A 13,898-nucleotide genomic window follows, 5' to 3' on the forward strand; every position below is an offset into this window, starting at 1 on the left:
GAAGTGAGACACCTCCGCCTCAGCAAGCGTTGCCCATTTTGCTCGCAGTGTGGGTTCTCGGGCAGCCTCTTTTGCGCTTCATGCAGTACCCGACTCTGCCGCCAGCTAGAGAAGAATGGCTATCTATTCTTTCTAATAAAATTTGCAGTTAAAAATATATATATATATATATATATATATATATATATATATATTAACAATTTGTGGAGCCACCGATTCTAAGTTCTATTGAGAGAATCGAATATAGTATACAAACAAACAGTTTTTGAAATGTTATCTTATTGATTGGAGAGCGATGGGTTTATAGAATTAGGTTCGGTCCCTTTTTTTTGTAGATAGCCATTTTAGGAAAGATGTTAATCAAATAAATGTTTTTGGTCCATTAAAAGGGGAAAAAAATTAAAGGTGTGGCAAAAAAATGTTTCATCGTCATCATCATCATATATATGTATAATGAGATTCATGAACATAAATGGAAGCCATTAATGTCTGAATGTTATATTGGAATTTGATGCACATGGCTTGTTCTCATACAAATGGACGCTTCGTCTCACTTTAGGCCCGTATCCCATTCCTTCTCCATCCTTTTCATTTGCCCAAACATCCTCACAATTATAAACTACACACACACACATATATATATATATATATATATGTATACACATGTATATATTAAAAATAGATTAGGCCTAATATATGTGGGGAAAATAAAGTCGCTCAATAAAATATTTTTGCTTATTATTAGGTTTTATAAGAAAATATTTTTGTTTACCTAATAATTATTTCTGACTGTATGTGTACCCAAAAAATAAGTAATGGAGTTGTTTACAGTTGACATATGCCCATTCTCAATTTTGACATATGTAGATAATGAATATCCGTTGCGCTTCTATTATTTTTTTTTCATAAGAAAATAAATTAAATCTTATGCAAGACATTGTCTTATTTGGAAAGTACATTATTCATTCATTTGCGAAAATAATAAATGTTTTATGTTGATTTTGATTCATACATACATACATACATACATACATACATACATACATACATACATACATACATACATACATACATACATACATACATACATACATACATACATACATACATACATACATACATACATACATACATACATACATACATACATACATAAGATTTGAAATATTTCCTTTTATAATAGTAAAACAGTGATTATAGATATGGGCCTAAAACCTTGATCCAAACGTTCGGCCCGCTGGATTGTACGGATTCCGTATTTGGACCCCTCGTGAACAAATGATATCGTCACTTTCTGTGTACTGATCATTTCACATATTCGATTTTATTGTACATACACACCGAATTATAAATTATGCTTTTTTTTTCCATTACTTTGAAATTTTATATCCACATCATCACCAATGATCACCCTGTTCCACGTAACACCATACAGATGAAAATGAACGCATCTCCACCGTCGATCCACATCCTCGCAAGTCGCATCAAATCCGGAATCACCCGTTCAGTAAAGATCGAGAACGTCAAAGATCGGACGGTTGCAGAGAGGACACGTGCCACGATCCACCCAGATCTCTCTGGAGCAAACTCTACAGTACGTGTGCCCGCAGGGAATCATCGCCGCCCCCTTCTCCCTTCCCATGCACACGCAGCACACAGGATCACACCCCAACCACGTCGAATCACAGCCGTCCGATTCCGCCATCAGCCTCATCAACGGCACCTTCTTCGCCGTCGTTTCCGCCGTTACGCTCTGTCGTTCCGCCGCAAGTGCCTCAGCAAGGTTCGTCACTCCGGGTAGCAAACAGCCCGAATCCGTACCAAGACCCGGATCCGGACTTGGGTCTAACGAGTCAACGACCCGGTTCCGACCCGAGTGTGTCGCCATCCTCTCCTCGTCATCGCTGTCATTTTCCACGGCGACCGTCGTTGGTCGGAGATTCCAAGCGGACCCGCCACAACAGCCTACGCTTTTCAATCTCAGCCGTCGCTTCAGGGTTCTCCACTTGCTCCTCGCTCGATCTCCGCCGTCGGATCGGTCCTCGAGCAGACCCAGAATCACAGTCCTCCCACTTCCGGTTCTGTCCGACTCGGACGTTTCCCTGAGCAGTTCACCGAGTTGACTCATCTCGACCCGAAAAAAGGTTGCTCCTTTGGATTTTGTTCTCTTGAGATTTTTGAAATTGATGAAGCACACGAGAAAATGGAAGGGGGAAATAAATGCAGGGATTGGTTTTGGGTTCTTCTTAGTGTTGACGTTGATTTCTATTTGGAAACTAGTTTTAAAAATAATTACAAGTTCTTTATTTTATTTTTTTAATTGGTTTATTATTTACAAGCTGGAGAAAATGACAAAAATGGGGGAAGAAAAAGCGTACCAAAGTGGGTTACCACTCATCAGCGGCGTATCCACTTCACATTTGCTGACATTTATTTTATACCAAGTAACGCACACATATTTGCGTTTTAAATGTTATATATCCCTTTTCCAAATATAATTTTAATCTAATGATTAAAAAACATTCTACAAACTACAAGGTATACAGTTCAAATTCTCATAATATAACAAAATCTTCAAAGATTTAATCATTGGATTATATAAAAAAAATCATGGTAAACATTATGTTGATGAATCACGTTTAAAGCAGTACAATATGTATTATGCCGCTGATGGAAAACAATAAGAATAATTGACGACTTTTCCGTGGTGGAAGCATCAAATGTTGCTTCTCGAACCAAAAGTCTTCACTATATTTATAATTAATTATTCAACTAAGTAGTTTAGGTTTAACATCAAATATTGATACCTTATAATATCTTACTCCTAATACGCGAGAAATAATAATAGTTTTTTTCCTCAAAAAATGGATATAAATAAATATTTAAGTGTGCGCTCAAAATATTGAAGCCCAAAATCTAATGTCCGAAACCCAAATAGACCCAGGCTTTGGGCCCTTTTCAGCCGTTACCATGAGAGCGAACCACCACCCCCACCACATGCTAGTAAAACGATACCTTATCATGTCGTTTCATTGCCAATTCCCGAAAATGCCCTTTTTGTTTTAGGATGACCACTATATATACATACACCTTTTGTTTCACCAACCACTTAGGCTTCCTAGTGAGCTCTGACGCTGACAAAAAGAGGGAAGTTAGGTTTGAACGAGTGAAGAAATCGAGGGATGGCTCCTGCTATTGCACTCATACCCGATATCGCCGCCGGAGCTCCGGCGAACGCTCCGGCGACTGGCCGCGCTTCGGTGTACAGCGAGGTTCAGTCATGCCGTATCAACCACGCGCTTCCTCTCCCTTCTGTGCTTAGATGTCCTTTCAATATCGTCGACGGACCACCTAGCTCTGCTGCCGGAAATCCAGGTTAGCGTTATCTCTATACTGCTCTGCTCGATCTACGGTTTTCTTTTGATTTGTTGGTGTACGAAATGCTTGATCTGGTAGAACTCTGGATCCTGTTTGTTTGCTGAGAAAATCTGAGAAAAAAGATGTGTGGAAACCAAATCTAGGTGCATTTGATAAGTTTGAATTGTCCTTTGGGTTAGTAAATTGACGAATTTATAAGTTGGCACTGCTTATGCGAATTCAATGAATTCCCAGACAGATCTGTGTTCTGTGGAGTGTGGACTTAGAGAGTTTTTGCTGATTTGCTTGCTTGTTATGCTCGCAGATGAGATAGCGAAGTTGTTCCCTTGCCTATTTGGCCAACCATCGGTATCTCTGGTCGCGGATCAGAATGCAGCCTCCATGGATCAGAAACTGAAGGTCGGTGTTGTTCTGTCTGGAGGTCAGGCACCTGGTGGGCACAATGTCATTTCGGGACTATTCGGTAATGATCTAAAACACACGCTTGTATGCTAAATTCCCTCTCTGCAGCATTCTTCGTGAAACTGATTTGTATTTGATTTGTTTCTGGACTGTAGATTATTTGCAGAACCGTGCCAATGGCAGCACATTTTACGGGTTTAGGGGTGGTCCAGCTGGTATTATGAAATGCAAATATGTCGAGTTAACTTCGGATTACATTTATCCTTACAGAAACCAGGTATTACTACTATAAAGTTTTGATCCTTGTGACAAACTTGTCATGGACAGGGATTTTAGATGCATTTGTCCTTTTCATCTTAATTCGAACTTCAATTCGGAAAACCAACCACTATGGATTTAACAATCTTCGTCGAGCAGAGGCGAGAATTATAAGCTCTCTTTTTGGTCTTGACACTTGGCAGGGTGGTTTTGACATGATATGCAGTGGAAGAGACAAGATTGAAACTCCTGAGCAGGTAAAACATTTTACTAGGGGTGTCAAAACGAGCTCAGCTCGCGAGCTGGCTCGTGGCTCGCCAGAAAACGAGCGATCTGAGCCGTAATTTTTTCAGCTCGTTAAAAAACGAGCCTAACGAGCCAGAGCTCATTGAACACGTGTTCATTGAGCCTGACTCGGCGAGCTGGCGAGCTGCTCAACAAGCTGGTATTTTTTAAAAAATTAATTTAAATTTATATAAAGAAACTCTAATATAATTTTATATTAATTTTTTTCATATTATTTATATGATATTATAAATATACTAATTATTATGATTGTGATAATTGAAAATATTAAATGATATTGGTGTTTTATTAAAATTTTATGTATTTATTTAAATTTATAATTATATTTAAAATAAATATAAATAAAAAATATTATATATCCTTAGCTCAACGAGCCGGCTCGTTCAGATCGGAAAACTGGCGAGCGATCTGAGCCGAGGTTTTTCTGGCTTGTTAGAAAACGAGCCTAACGAGCTGAGCCCAAAACGATCTGAGCCAAATGAGCCGAGCCCAAAATGATCCGAGCTGGCTCGTTTGACACCCCTACATTTTACTAGCTTCTCAATATTTATGTTCCTACTTCCTTAATTGTTTAATTTTGAAGTTGTTTACAGAAATTGTGTTTCACTTGCAGTTCAAGCAAGCTGAAGAAACTGCAAAGAAGCTAGATTTGGATGGATTAGTTGTCATTGGAGGAGATGATTCCAACACCAATGCTTGCCTCCTAGCTGAGAACTTCAGGTAAATCTGGCAGCCATTGGTTTTGAGCTGTTAATTCATTTTAGTGGTAAATTTCATCCATTTACCCCATTATATTACTTTTGATCAGGAGTAAGAACATGAAAACCCGAGTCATTGGCTGCCCCAAGACCATTGATGGCGATTTGAAATGCAAAGAGGTTCCTACAAGTTTTGGATTTGATACAGCTTGCAAGGTAAATCAGTGCATTGCATTCAGGATATGAAGTTTCTCAAATGCCTCCAAAGATATTTATTTTCACGTGGCCTTGTTTGATTAACTATTTGTTTTCACACCCTGAGAAAATATTGTGCTCATCTTCTAAGGTTTTGCTTTTCTGTAAACTGATTATGTGAGATTGGATATTTCTCATAAAAAAATCTAATTGCTTGTTCCACTGGAATGATGGTAGTAGGGACACACTGAAGTTTGTGTTCATCGAAGCTTTTGAATTTAAAGAATAAAAAGAAGCTAACTTATCATTTTGTGATGCTTATGTAGATATACTCCGAAATGATTGGAAATGTCATGATCGATGCAAGATCAACAGGAAAATACTATCATTGTAAGCAACGGGACAGGAACACATCCAATTTCATCACCGCAGTTTTTTTCTCTTTTTTTCCCGCTAATAGTGCCCTCAATTTCGCTCATCTTATGCTTTTGCAGTCGTCAGACTTATGGGTCGTGCTGCATCCCATATTACACTTGAGTGCGCTTTGCAAACTCACCCAAACATCACGATAATTGGAGAAGAGGTATGCTCTTCAGAATATCATTTGTGGAACATGTAATTAAAATTTCAGCCTTGCAAAAGATGATTTGTTCAATTCCTTGCTCGCTGTTTTGGAATGTGCAACTCAGATTTTCTTAGTCTATTTGAACAGATGATTAAGAGTGTTCGAATCAGATTATCTTACATGGTCACTGTTGCTGAAAGTCTCTATGTTCTGGACATTGATGAGAAAGGTCTTTTTGCAGGTTTATGCCCAGAAGCAGACATTGAAAAATGTTACTGATTACATTGTAGATGTTATCTGCAAACGGGCTGAACTCGGTTACAATTATGGTGTTATACTAATTCCGGAAGGATTGATTGATTTCATCCCTGAGGTACAATTTCCATGGCAGAAAGCAAAGTTTACAACTTCCGGACCAGAACTGTCTTTTCCTCGTATCATCATATCCTTGTCTAAGTGTCCCCTTAGCTGACAGTTTCTGTTGTTTCCAACCTCTCAGGTACAGGAGCTTATTGCAGAACTAAATGAGATTCTAGCTCATGAGGTTGTTGATGAAAGCGGGCTGTGGAAGAAGAAACTGACTGAGCAATCCCTGAAGCTGTTTGAGTTTTTACCCGAGGCAATTCAGGAACAATATCCTTGTCTAAGTGTCCCCTTAGCTGACAGTTTCTGTTGTTTCCAACCTCTCAGGTACAGGAGCTTATTGCAGAACTAAATGAGATTCTAGCTCATGAGGTTGTTGATGAAAGCGGGCTGTGGAAGAAGAAACTGACTGAGCAATCCCTGAAGCTGTTTGAGTTTTTACCCGAGGCAATTCAGGAACAGTTGATGCTCGAGAGAGATCCACACGGCAATGTCCAGGTAAAATTAATTATGGTCTTGACCTTTTGTAATCATTTTCCATCAAGGTATTATACTAGATGACATCGTTCCCTCACGTTACCTTTGTCGATAGGTGGCTAAGATAGAGACGGAGAAGATGCTCATTCAAATGGCTGAGACTGAATTAGAGAAAAGAAGGCAAGAGGGTACATACAAAGGGAGATTCATGGGACAATCCCACTTCTTTGGGTACTTTCCTCGCTCCTAATGCAATAGAACGAACATAATCGGTTACTTGGTTTTTGTTGTCACATATGACTTGACGAAAATGTGTGTGTGTTTTTTTAAAAATGACGAACAGATATGAAGGAAGATGCGGTTTGCCAACAAATTTCGATGCCACCTACTGCTATGCCCTTGGTTATGCCGCAGGAGCTCTCCTTCGCAGTGGAAAAACCGGGTTGATTTCATCGGTTTGTATTCCCGTCCCGTGTTCTTCTCTTCAAACTTCTTTCTCGAATATATAAAAGAAGAAGACGGGTACTTGAACCAAAAGTTATGAAACAGGTGGGAAACTTGGCAGCTCCAGTGGCAGAATGGACTGTCGGTGGCACTGCTCTCACTTCTTTGATGGATGTGGAGAGGAGACACGGTACCCACTTAAACCTCCTTATGAAACAGGTGGGAAACTTGGCAGCTCCAGTGGCAGAATGGACTGTCGGTGGCACTGCTCTCACTTCTTTGATGGATGTGGAGAGGAGACACGGTACCCACTTAAACCTCCCTCTCTCTCTCTCTCCCTCTCCCCCCATACTCAAGAGTTGGTTTTGTTAACGTGGCAGGTAAGTTCAAGCCTGTGATCAAGAAGGCAATGGGTGAACTTGAAGGTGGGTTTTTTGGGGACTAAATTCTAAAATGTTTGTTTGGAAGGTGCACCGTTCAAGAAATTCGCATCGCAAAGGGAGGAATGGGCGTTGAAGAACCGTTACATCAGTCCCGGTTCGTTTATATACACACCATCCCCCCTCTTATTATACACTTTCTCGTCCTCTCACGGTTATGTATTTGCAGGTCCGATACAGTTCAAAGGTGCAGGCTCAGACGCCGTCAACCACACTCTACTTCTGGAACTCGGGGCTCATTAACAAAATTCCCCCTTATCAAATCGGCTTTTCTCACCCCCTAGTTTACTTTTACTTTTGAAAGTTATTCATTGATCTTTGTAACAATCCCCTTTCTCATTTTAATTCGCCTTCTTTTATGCGCTCTCCTTTATTGTTTACTTGAATTCAATATCATTTGTCAAATGGCAATCAATAATGACGTTGAAACAACTAGTAGTAATTGAAAAGATGGTTTTATTGGCAGTCTCATCGCGTAACGTCAAGAAAACTATTGACGTTTGTTTAGTCACTCAACTTACACACACACACACACACACACAAGAGAGAGTGAGTGTCTGTGTGTGTGTATGCGCGCGCACTAGTGAAGTCGACCTCTCCCACAGCGAGTAACCAATATTCGTTTTTTAAAATTTTATTATATCAGAGTTAACCATCAGAATCGAGGCCAAACTACGTGAGAATGCAACCTTATTTTCATATTGAAACCAATTGTATATGCTAGGCAAAGAAGAGTATTGATATTCATAGTAATAAAAAAGGGCGAGTACAATATCTATTATACGATATATATATATATATGTATATATACATGTAGATAGAGAGAATAAGGAACCTAGCACAGTAGAGAGAAGTGACGTAAGATGGTTTTTGTCTGGCAGTCTCTAAACCTCACCTCTTCCCTTCTTTTATTCTCTCTCCTCTTTTTATGGTCTCCCCAGGACCCCATCCCCTCACTGTACCTCTCTCTCTCTTCTTTCCACGTATATCACACACCAACATACACTTAGTTTACACTCATATCTCTATGTACGTGTTTGTGTAGTGTATAAGCCCTAACCCTAACCCTAACCCGTTGTGTTTCCTACCTTTGAGACATCCAATTTAATTTACAGGCATACACCTTGTAAGAACTTGTTTTAGACATGTTAATTATATCATTTTCTGCATTTTTTTTAATATTCGAAACTAATTTGGGAATGTCAAGTGTTCCTGCGCTAGATAGAATTATCTTAGCGGAGGAGACGATTTTCCATTCCCTCCACATCGCTTATGCGTTCGACGCCCATGAATGACACATCATAACAAAAAAAAATATTCCATTCTCATATTATTTTTTTATCTTTCTATGAATCGATCTCATCTTCTAAATTTAAGGCTAAATATTTATTGATTTTTGTTGTTGTTGTTGTTGTTTTTATCGTCGCTTTTTGTTTTGGTTGTTTTTGGCTTCTTCATGATTTCCTTTGTCTAGTTTCTAGGGTTTTCTAAACTTCTACAGGTCAACAAACTATATACTATGGCAGTCATGAGGTGAATTCATTAACTTTTAATAGATTCTTGTTGAGGATCCGGATTTGTAATGTTAAGATACGTATTTCAAGTAATCTGAATTATTCATACTGCAACGTAAAGTCATTACCCTTAATTACTTTACGTCAGTTTTTACAAATTAACCTAAATTTAGATAGTTTAATCAGTGAAACAAACGTCTATTCAGTTCCGAATTCAAAATTCAAATATGAGGAGATGGTAAATCCTTAATTCCGAAATAAGACTAGATCTTGATTCAATACACTCGATTATAAAAAAAAAAAACTCTCGAATAATTTAATAAGTTTATTCGCCAAAAATCTCTCAAAGTTTCCGAAAAAGGAGATTTTCACCTTTAAAGCAACGGGGTGACCATAAAATACTTTGCTCAAATCAGATAAATCTGAATAAATATTAAATACGAAAATTAATAACGATAATAAATTGAAATGCAAACAAGAGGGATATTCTTTTGTAATATTTGAAAGTTTAATTTTCGGATAGACATTATTTAGTTGATCGTGAGTCCATTATGTAATTAAATGTCACTTTGAGTTGAGATTGATTTTGTGGGTACGGTGAATCTTTCACAGGAAACCCTCTGACCCTACTGCGATTTGAAGGCTTTACCATGGCGGATATATATATATATATATATATGTTATATATAATACAAACATATCAAATCATAATGTCGTCGTCATCATTTTCTCTGATTTCACATGCTCTATTTAATTGAATTACACCAGGATTTTTGTTGTTGTTGCAAACAGTGAAGAAGCTATATATTTATCTTGTACATATCTAATTACTAATCAAATTTACATGGGAAAAAAATGGAGTTCATAGTGCAACTAATTCATTAATTCATTCATTTCATATAAATTTTTTGGCGACCTTTTCAGCAACCAAAATTGAAAAGGCAATTCACCAACAATTCCACAAGGCATCAAAGAGACAGAATCTGAGTGCCATATATCTAACACAATATATGTACAAGCTAGCTGTCTTCAACAAATTTGTTTCTTTGTTCTATTGGATTCCATTTTTTTATATAAATTTTTTTTTGAAAAGGTTATAGGGTTCTGCCTAAATTTTGAAATGTTATTTGAATTTGATAGAATTTTAGCTTTATATTCCAGTCAAGCTAATAAAGTAGCACTATATATATATATATATATATGTGTGTGTGTGTGATGTAACACGCCCTTCAATGCATCGGCTACATGATTAGGAAGTTTTTCTATTTCTATTTTGTAGATATCTCAATCTCTGTTATAAAAAAAAAAAGATATCTCAATCTCTGTATATATTTAATATAAAACCCAAAGTGTGTTGAAGTTCAAAATTTTGAATATAAACACAAACAAATGCAATCACGCATAGATATATCTTCAATCTTGTCATCGAGAATATTGTTTTTATTTACGTGAACGGATCCTTGAAAAGCGCAGGTGAAACTGTCAAATAGATAGTAAGCAACCAAATTCATTCGACATTCCTCAAAAATATTTGAAGCAAAGTCTTTCATATGTTATGCGACAACAATCTTGTCAAATTTGTCCTTGTTTAATTATACGTATCACACATAAATCTACATCAAAATGTTCTTTCTATCATAGGCATAGCATTGTACACTTCCTATAAAAAGGTAATTCATAATGTATATAGATACTTCGATATATATATATATATATATATAATGCGTATCCAAATATATGTAAATAAATGTAGGTAAATCGGTCGGTGACCATTTATTGCGAAGCTTTTGGGTTTAAATTATCTTGAATAGCGAACCGTGGTGGGTTATTGAGACATTTGTAGCAATTGGTTATTTTATTGAGTTTATTAGCCTTTGATTAATTGTGCATTTCTTTCTGTCACCGGAATCGATTTCAGTATTTTGAGGATAACTTTGTTATCTCTTAACCACGAATCTAAGGGGACTAAGTGGGTCGAAGGCCCGTTGAACTCTTATTTATCAAAAATAAATTTACAGAGTTAAGTGTTTTTCATTTCAATGATTTTTTTTTGTAACGGTGAACTTTGTGAATCATTGAAATAATTTTCGGAAAAAGATTGTAAAGAAGTATTTATCTTATATTTGATAAAAACACTCTTTTATCTGATTTTTTAATAAAGCATGTATTATATATGTTCATTTTGATTGTATGTATTGGGCATTTAGATATAAAAGAAGAATCAGATTCTCGATTGGAAGAAATGTTACGTATAAAAAAAAACTTTTTTTTTTTGCAATAGGTGGAGCTATTTTCCACGGGACTACATGAACTTAGCCCTACTGTTGAGTTGTAGGGTCTTTAGGGTTTTGGAGAGAGGAGACATTCGGACTGTCCCACTTGCTTTTCGACCTCTTTTCAGGATTGAGAAAACAAACATTTAATAATAATTATTGTTATTATATTAATATAATATATAATTATATATTATAAGAAAAAGGAACCAGCTTTTTTAATAATTGCTGATTAGATGCTCTGACTTGGACTAAATAAAACTTGCAAGTAACAGTTTCAAGTTCCCCTTACTTTAATTTTCTTTTTATATTTTTCTAAGAAAACTGATAAATGATAAGTTTTTTTTGGAACACGCGTTCTCCAGTTTTGTTTAGCATTTGATACGATAATGATACAATCTTCGGTAGATCTTATTCGGACATACGGATAGAACAATACATACATATATATATATGTTAATATATATGTAGATGTTTATATACACGGAGATATGTGTGTATGTTTGTGTCTATATACATGGACATGGAATCTTGAACGCTCGTTTTCTGCCGCACAATCTTGTTCAAGCAAATCCTTTAAGATTCTTGTTGAAGATAGTCCCGATCAGAGTGTATGTAGCTTATATTTCAATACTTTGATTTTGACGTCAAAAAACGCATTTTAAATATGTACGGTCAATAATTGATTAAGATAAGAAGAGTGGATGATCAATAATTCATAAAATTGTATATAAAAAATGGCTGTATATTGTAAAGATGTTTATTTTAATATAATTCTCAATATATATTTTATCTATATATATAGTTTATCATTTGATCGTATTGCACAAAAGTTTTGGTATTGCCTTTCATTCTTATTCTCACTATAACCGTACACAACTTGTCAACTTGATGTGCTACAATTCCAAGTAATATCTAAAAGCAAAAGGCAGTAATTTGCGTCAAAAAGTAATACCAAGGGCATGATTAAGATTAATGAAACTAAATGCTTTAAACGTGTTTAAAAAAACTCATGGGATATTTAAATACATTAAAAATCCATGTTCGAAAACTAATTGATTTACAAGTTTAGGGTTCATGTCACTTTTAAAAGCATGTCTATTTTTTTGGATAATTAGGTATTTAAAATCGAAATCTATCTCAATTTTAAAGATAAAAAACTTTATGCGAATAAACTCCTCAGATTTAGATAGCGGTGGATGTTTTGATTCGGTTCTTAAAAAACGAATCGTATCGAATCGAAAATCTTGATATTTTTTTTTCGTACCATATCATTTAAAATTCCTAAATGATATATTTTTATGAACTGAATTTTCCGAAACTGAATCGAAATTCAGTTTCGGAAAATTCAGTTCATAAAAATATATCATTTAGGAATTTTAAATGATATGGTACGAAAAAAAAATATCAAGATTTTCGATTCGATACGAATCGAATAATATACGATACTAATTTGGTATGAATTTTTGAATACCGAGTAAATTTTTTTAAATCAAACCGTTAAAATTATGAACCAAATTCCGAAAGGTCCACTCCTAGATTCGAATTAGGAGAGATATAAACATTAGACGTGCCCTTTGGTTTAGTATCTAAGTTTGGGTGTACGTGTGATTGTTCCACAAACACTATATCGAGAATAAATTAATAACCTAAATCACTATCAATTATCCATAGAAAACCGAACCTATAGTTGAAGATTACATACCAAAACGTAAATCCAATATTACTTTTTCGGTAATGATGTCTTTTCATTCTTGTATGTACAATCTCTTGCTTCCTTTTGATATCTTGTCCTCTTCTCGAGGCAAATTATGATAGTCCGTCAAATATAATAAATAAGCAAAACTAGCCAACGAACATCAATCTCAATTATTATACATCTATGCGCATGGGCGGTCGCAATATCTATCTATCTATCTATCTAGAACTATATATACATATATAACTCTAAAGTTCAATGACCATATTTCTTTTGTTCTGTAATTTTATCAACTCACCTTAACGGTCCACATATGTATATACTTCAGTTATTATAATCGTTTATTAGATGAATCAATAAATAAATAAAATGGTTTTTGGCAATGTGATTTGATGGCTTCCTTGTAATCTCCCTTCTCATTGATTTCTCAGTTATCTTTTCTTTGCCAGAAATGGCAGTGAATGCAGTGGAGAGGTTTTTCTTTCATGGGGAAAGTAAAACTTTGCCTTGAAGACTTCTTCTTCTTCAAATTTCCTCACACTTTTGATAAATACAAATCACTGTCCTTAACCTAAAAGCAAGAAGAAAAGAAAAGCTTATAACACCTTCCTCTGTTTTGGCATAAAGATGAAACAAAATAAAGATATAAAAGAACCCGCACAAGCCAATTTAAAAGGATATCCAACGAAATTAGCCTAAAAATAAATTTATATAACATACAATTATGTAAAACATTGTACAAAAATAATTATTTTCTACTCGAAAACAAAAAGAAATTGAAACAAAACTTGCATTGTTTATTCAGAGGTAAAATGATCTCAAACAAATTATTCACAATTTTTTCTTATAAAAATCTCATTCCACAAGATAGAAAAGTATTTTTTGT

At 35.7% G+C, this 13,898-nt stretch overlaps 2 protein-coding genes across 2 annotated transcripts; one reads left to right on the forward strand and one right to left on the reverse strand.

Annotated features, from left to right (window-relative positions):
• Positions 1-1,282: 1,282 nt before the first annotated feature.
• Positions 1,283-2,262, reverse strand: LOC104809475. The gene has a single exon (XM_010535485.1). The coding sequence runs from the start codon at positions 2,126-2,128 to the stop codon at positions 1,505-1,507; it is 624 nt and encodes a 207-aa protein (XP_010533787.1). The 5' UTR covers positions 2,129-2,262; the 3' UTR covers positions 1,283-1,504.
• An 863-nt stretch (positions 2,263-3,125) lies between these two features.
• On the forward strand, positions 3,126-7,958 carry LOC104809476 (pyrophosphate--fructose 6-phosphate 1-phosphotransferase subunit beta 1). Its single transcript, XM_010535486.2, has 16 exons — positions 3,126-3,375; positions 3,683-3,841; positions 3,936-4,057; positions 4,242-4,295; positions 4,958-5,064; positions 5,153-5,258; positions 5,564-5,627; positions 5,732-5,820; positions 6,044-6,175; positions 6,493-6,663; positions 6,758-6,873; positions 6,986-7,097; positions 7,192-7,276; positions 7,467-7,511; positions 7,555-7,623; positions 7,696-7,958. The coding sequence occupies exons 1-16, from the start codon at positions 3,183-3,185 to the stop codon at positions 7,767-7,769; spliced, it is 1,698 nt and encodes a 565-aa protein (XP_010533788.1). The 5' UTR covers positions 3,126-3,182; the 3' UTR covers positions 7,770-7,958.
• Positions 7,959-13,898: the final 5,940 nt, after the last annotated feature.

Source organism: Tarenaya hassleriana, unplaced genomic scaffold (genome assembly GCF_000463585.1).
Source record: "Tarenaya hassleriana unplaced genomic scaffold, ASM46358v1 Cleome16, whole genome shotgun sequence".
Taxonomy (NCBI): Eukaryota; Viridiplantae; Streptophyta; class Magnoliopsida; order Brassicales; family Cleomaceae; genus Tarenaya; species Tarenaya hassleriana.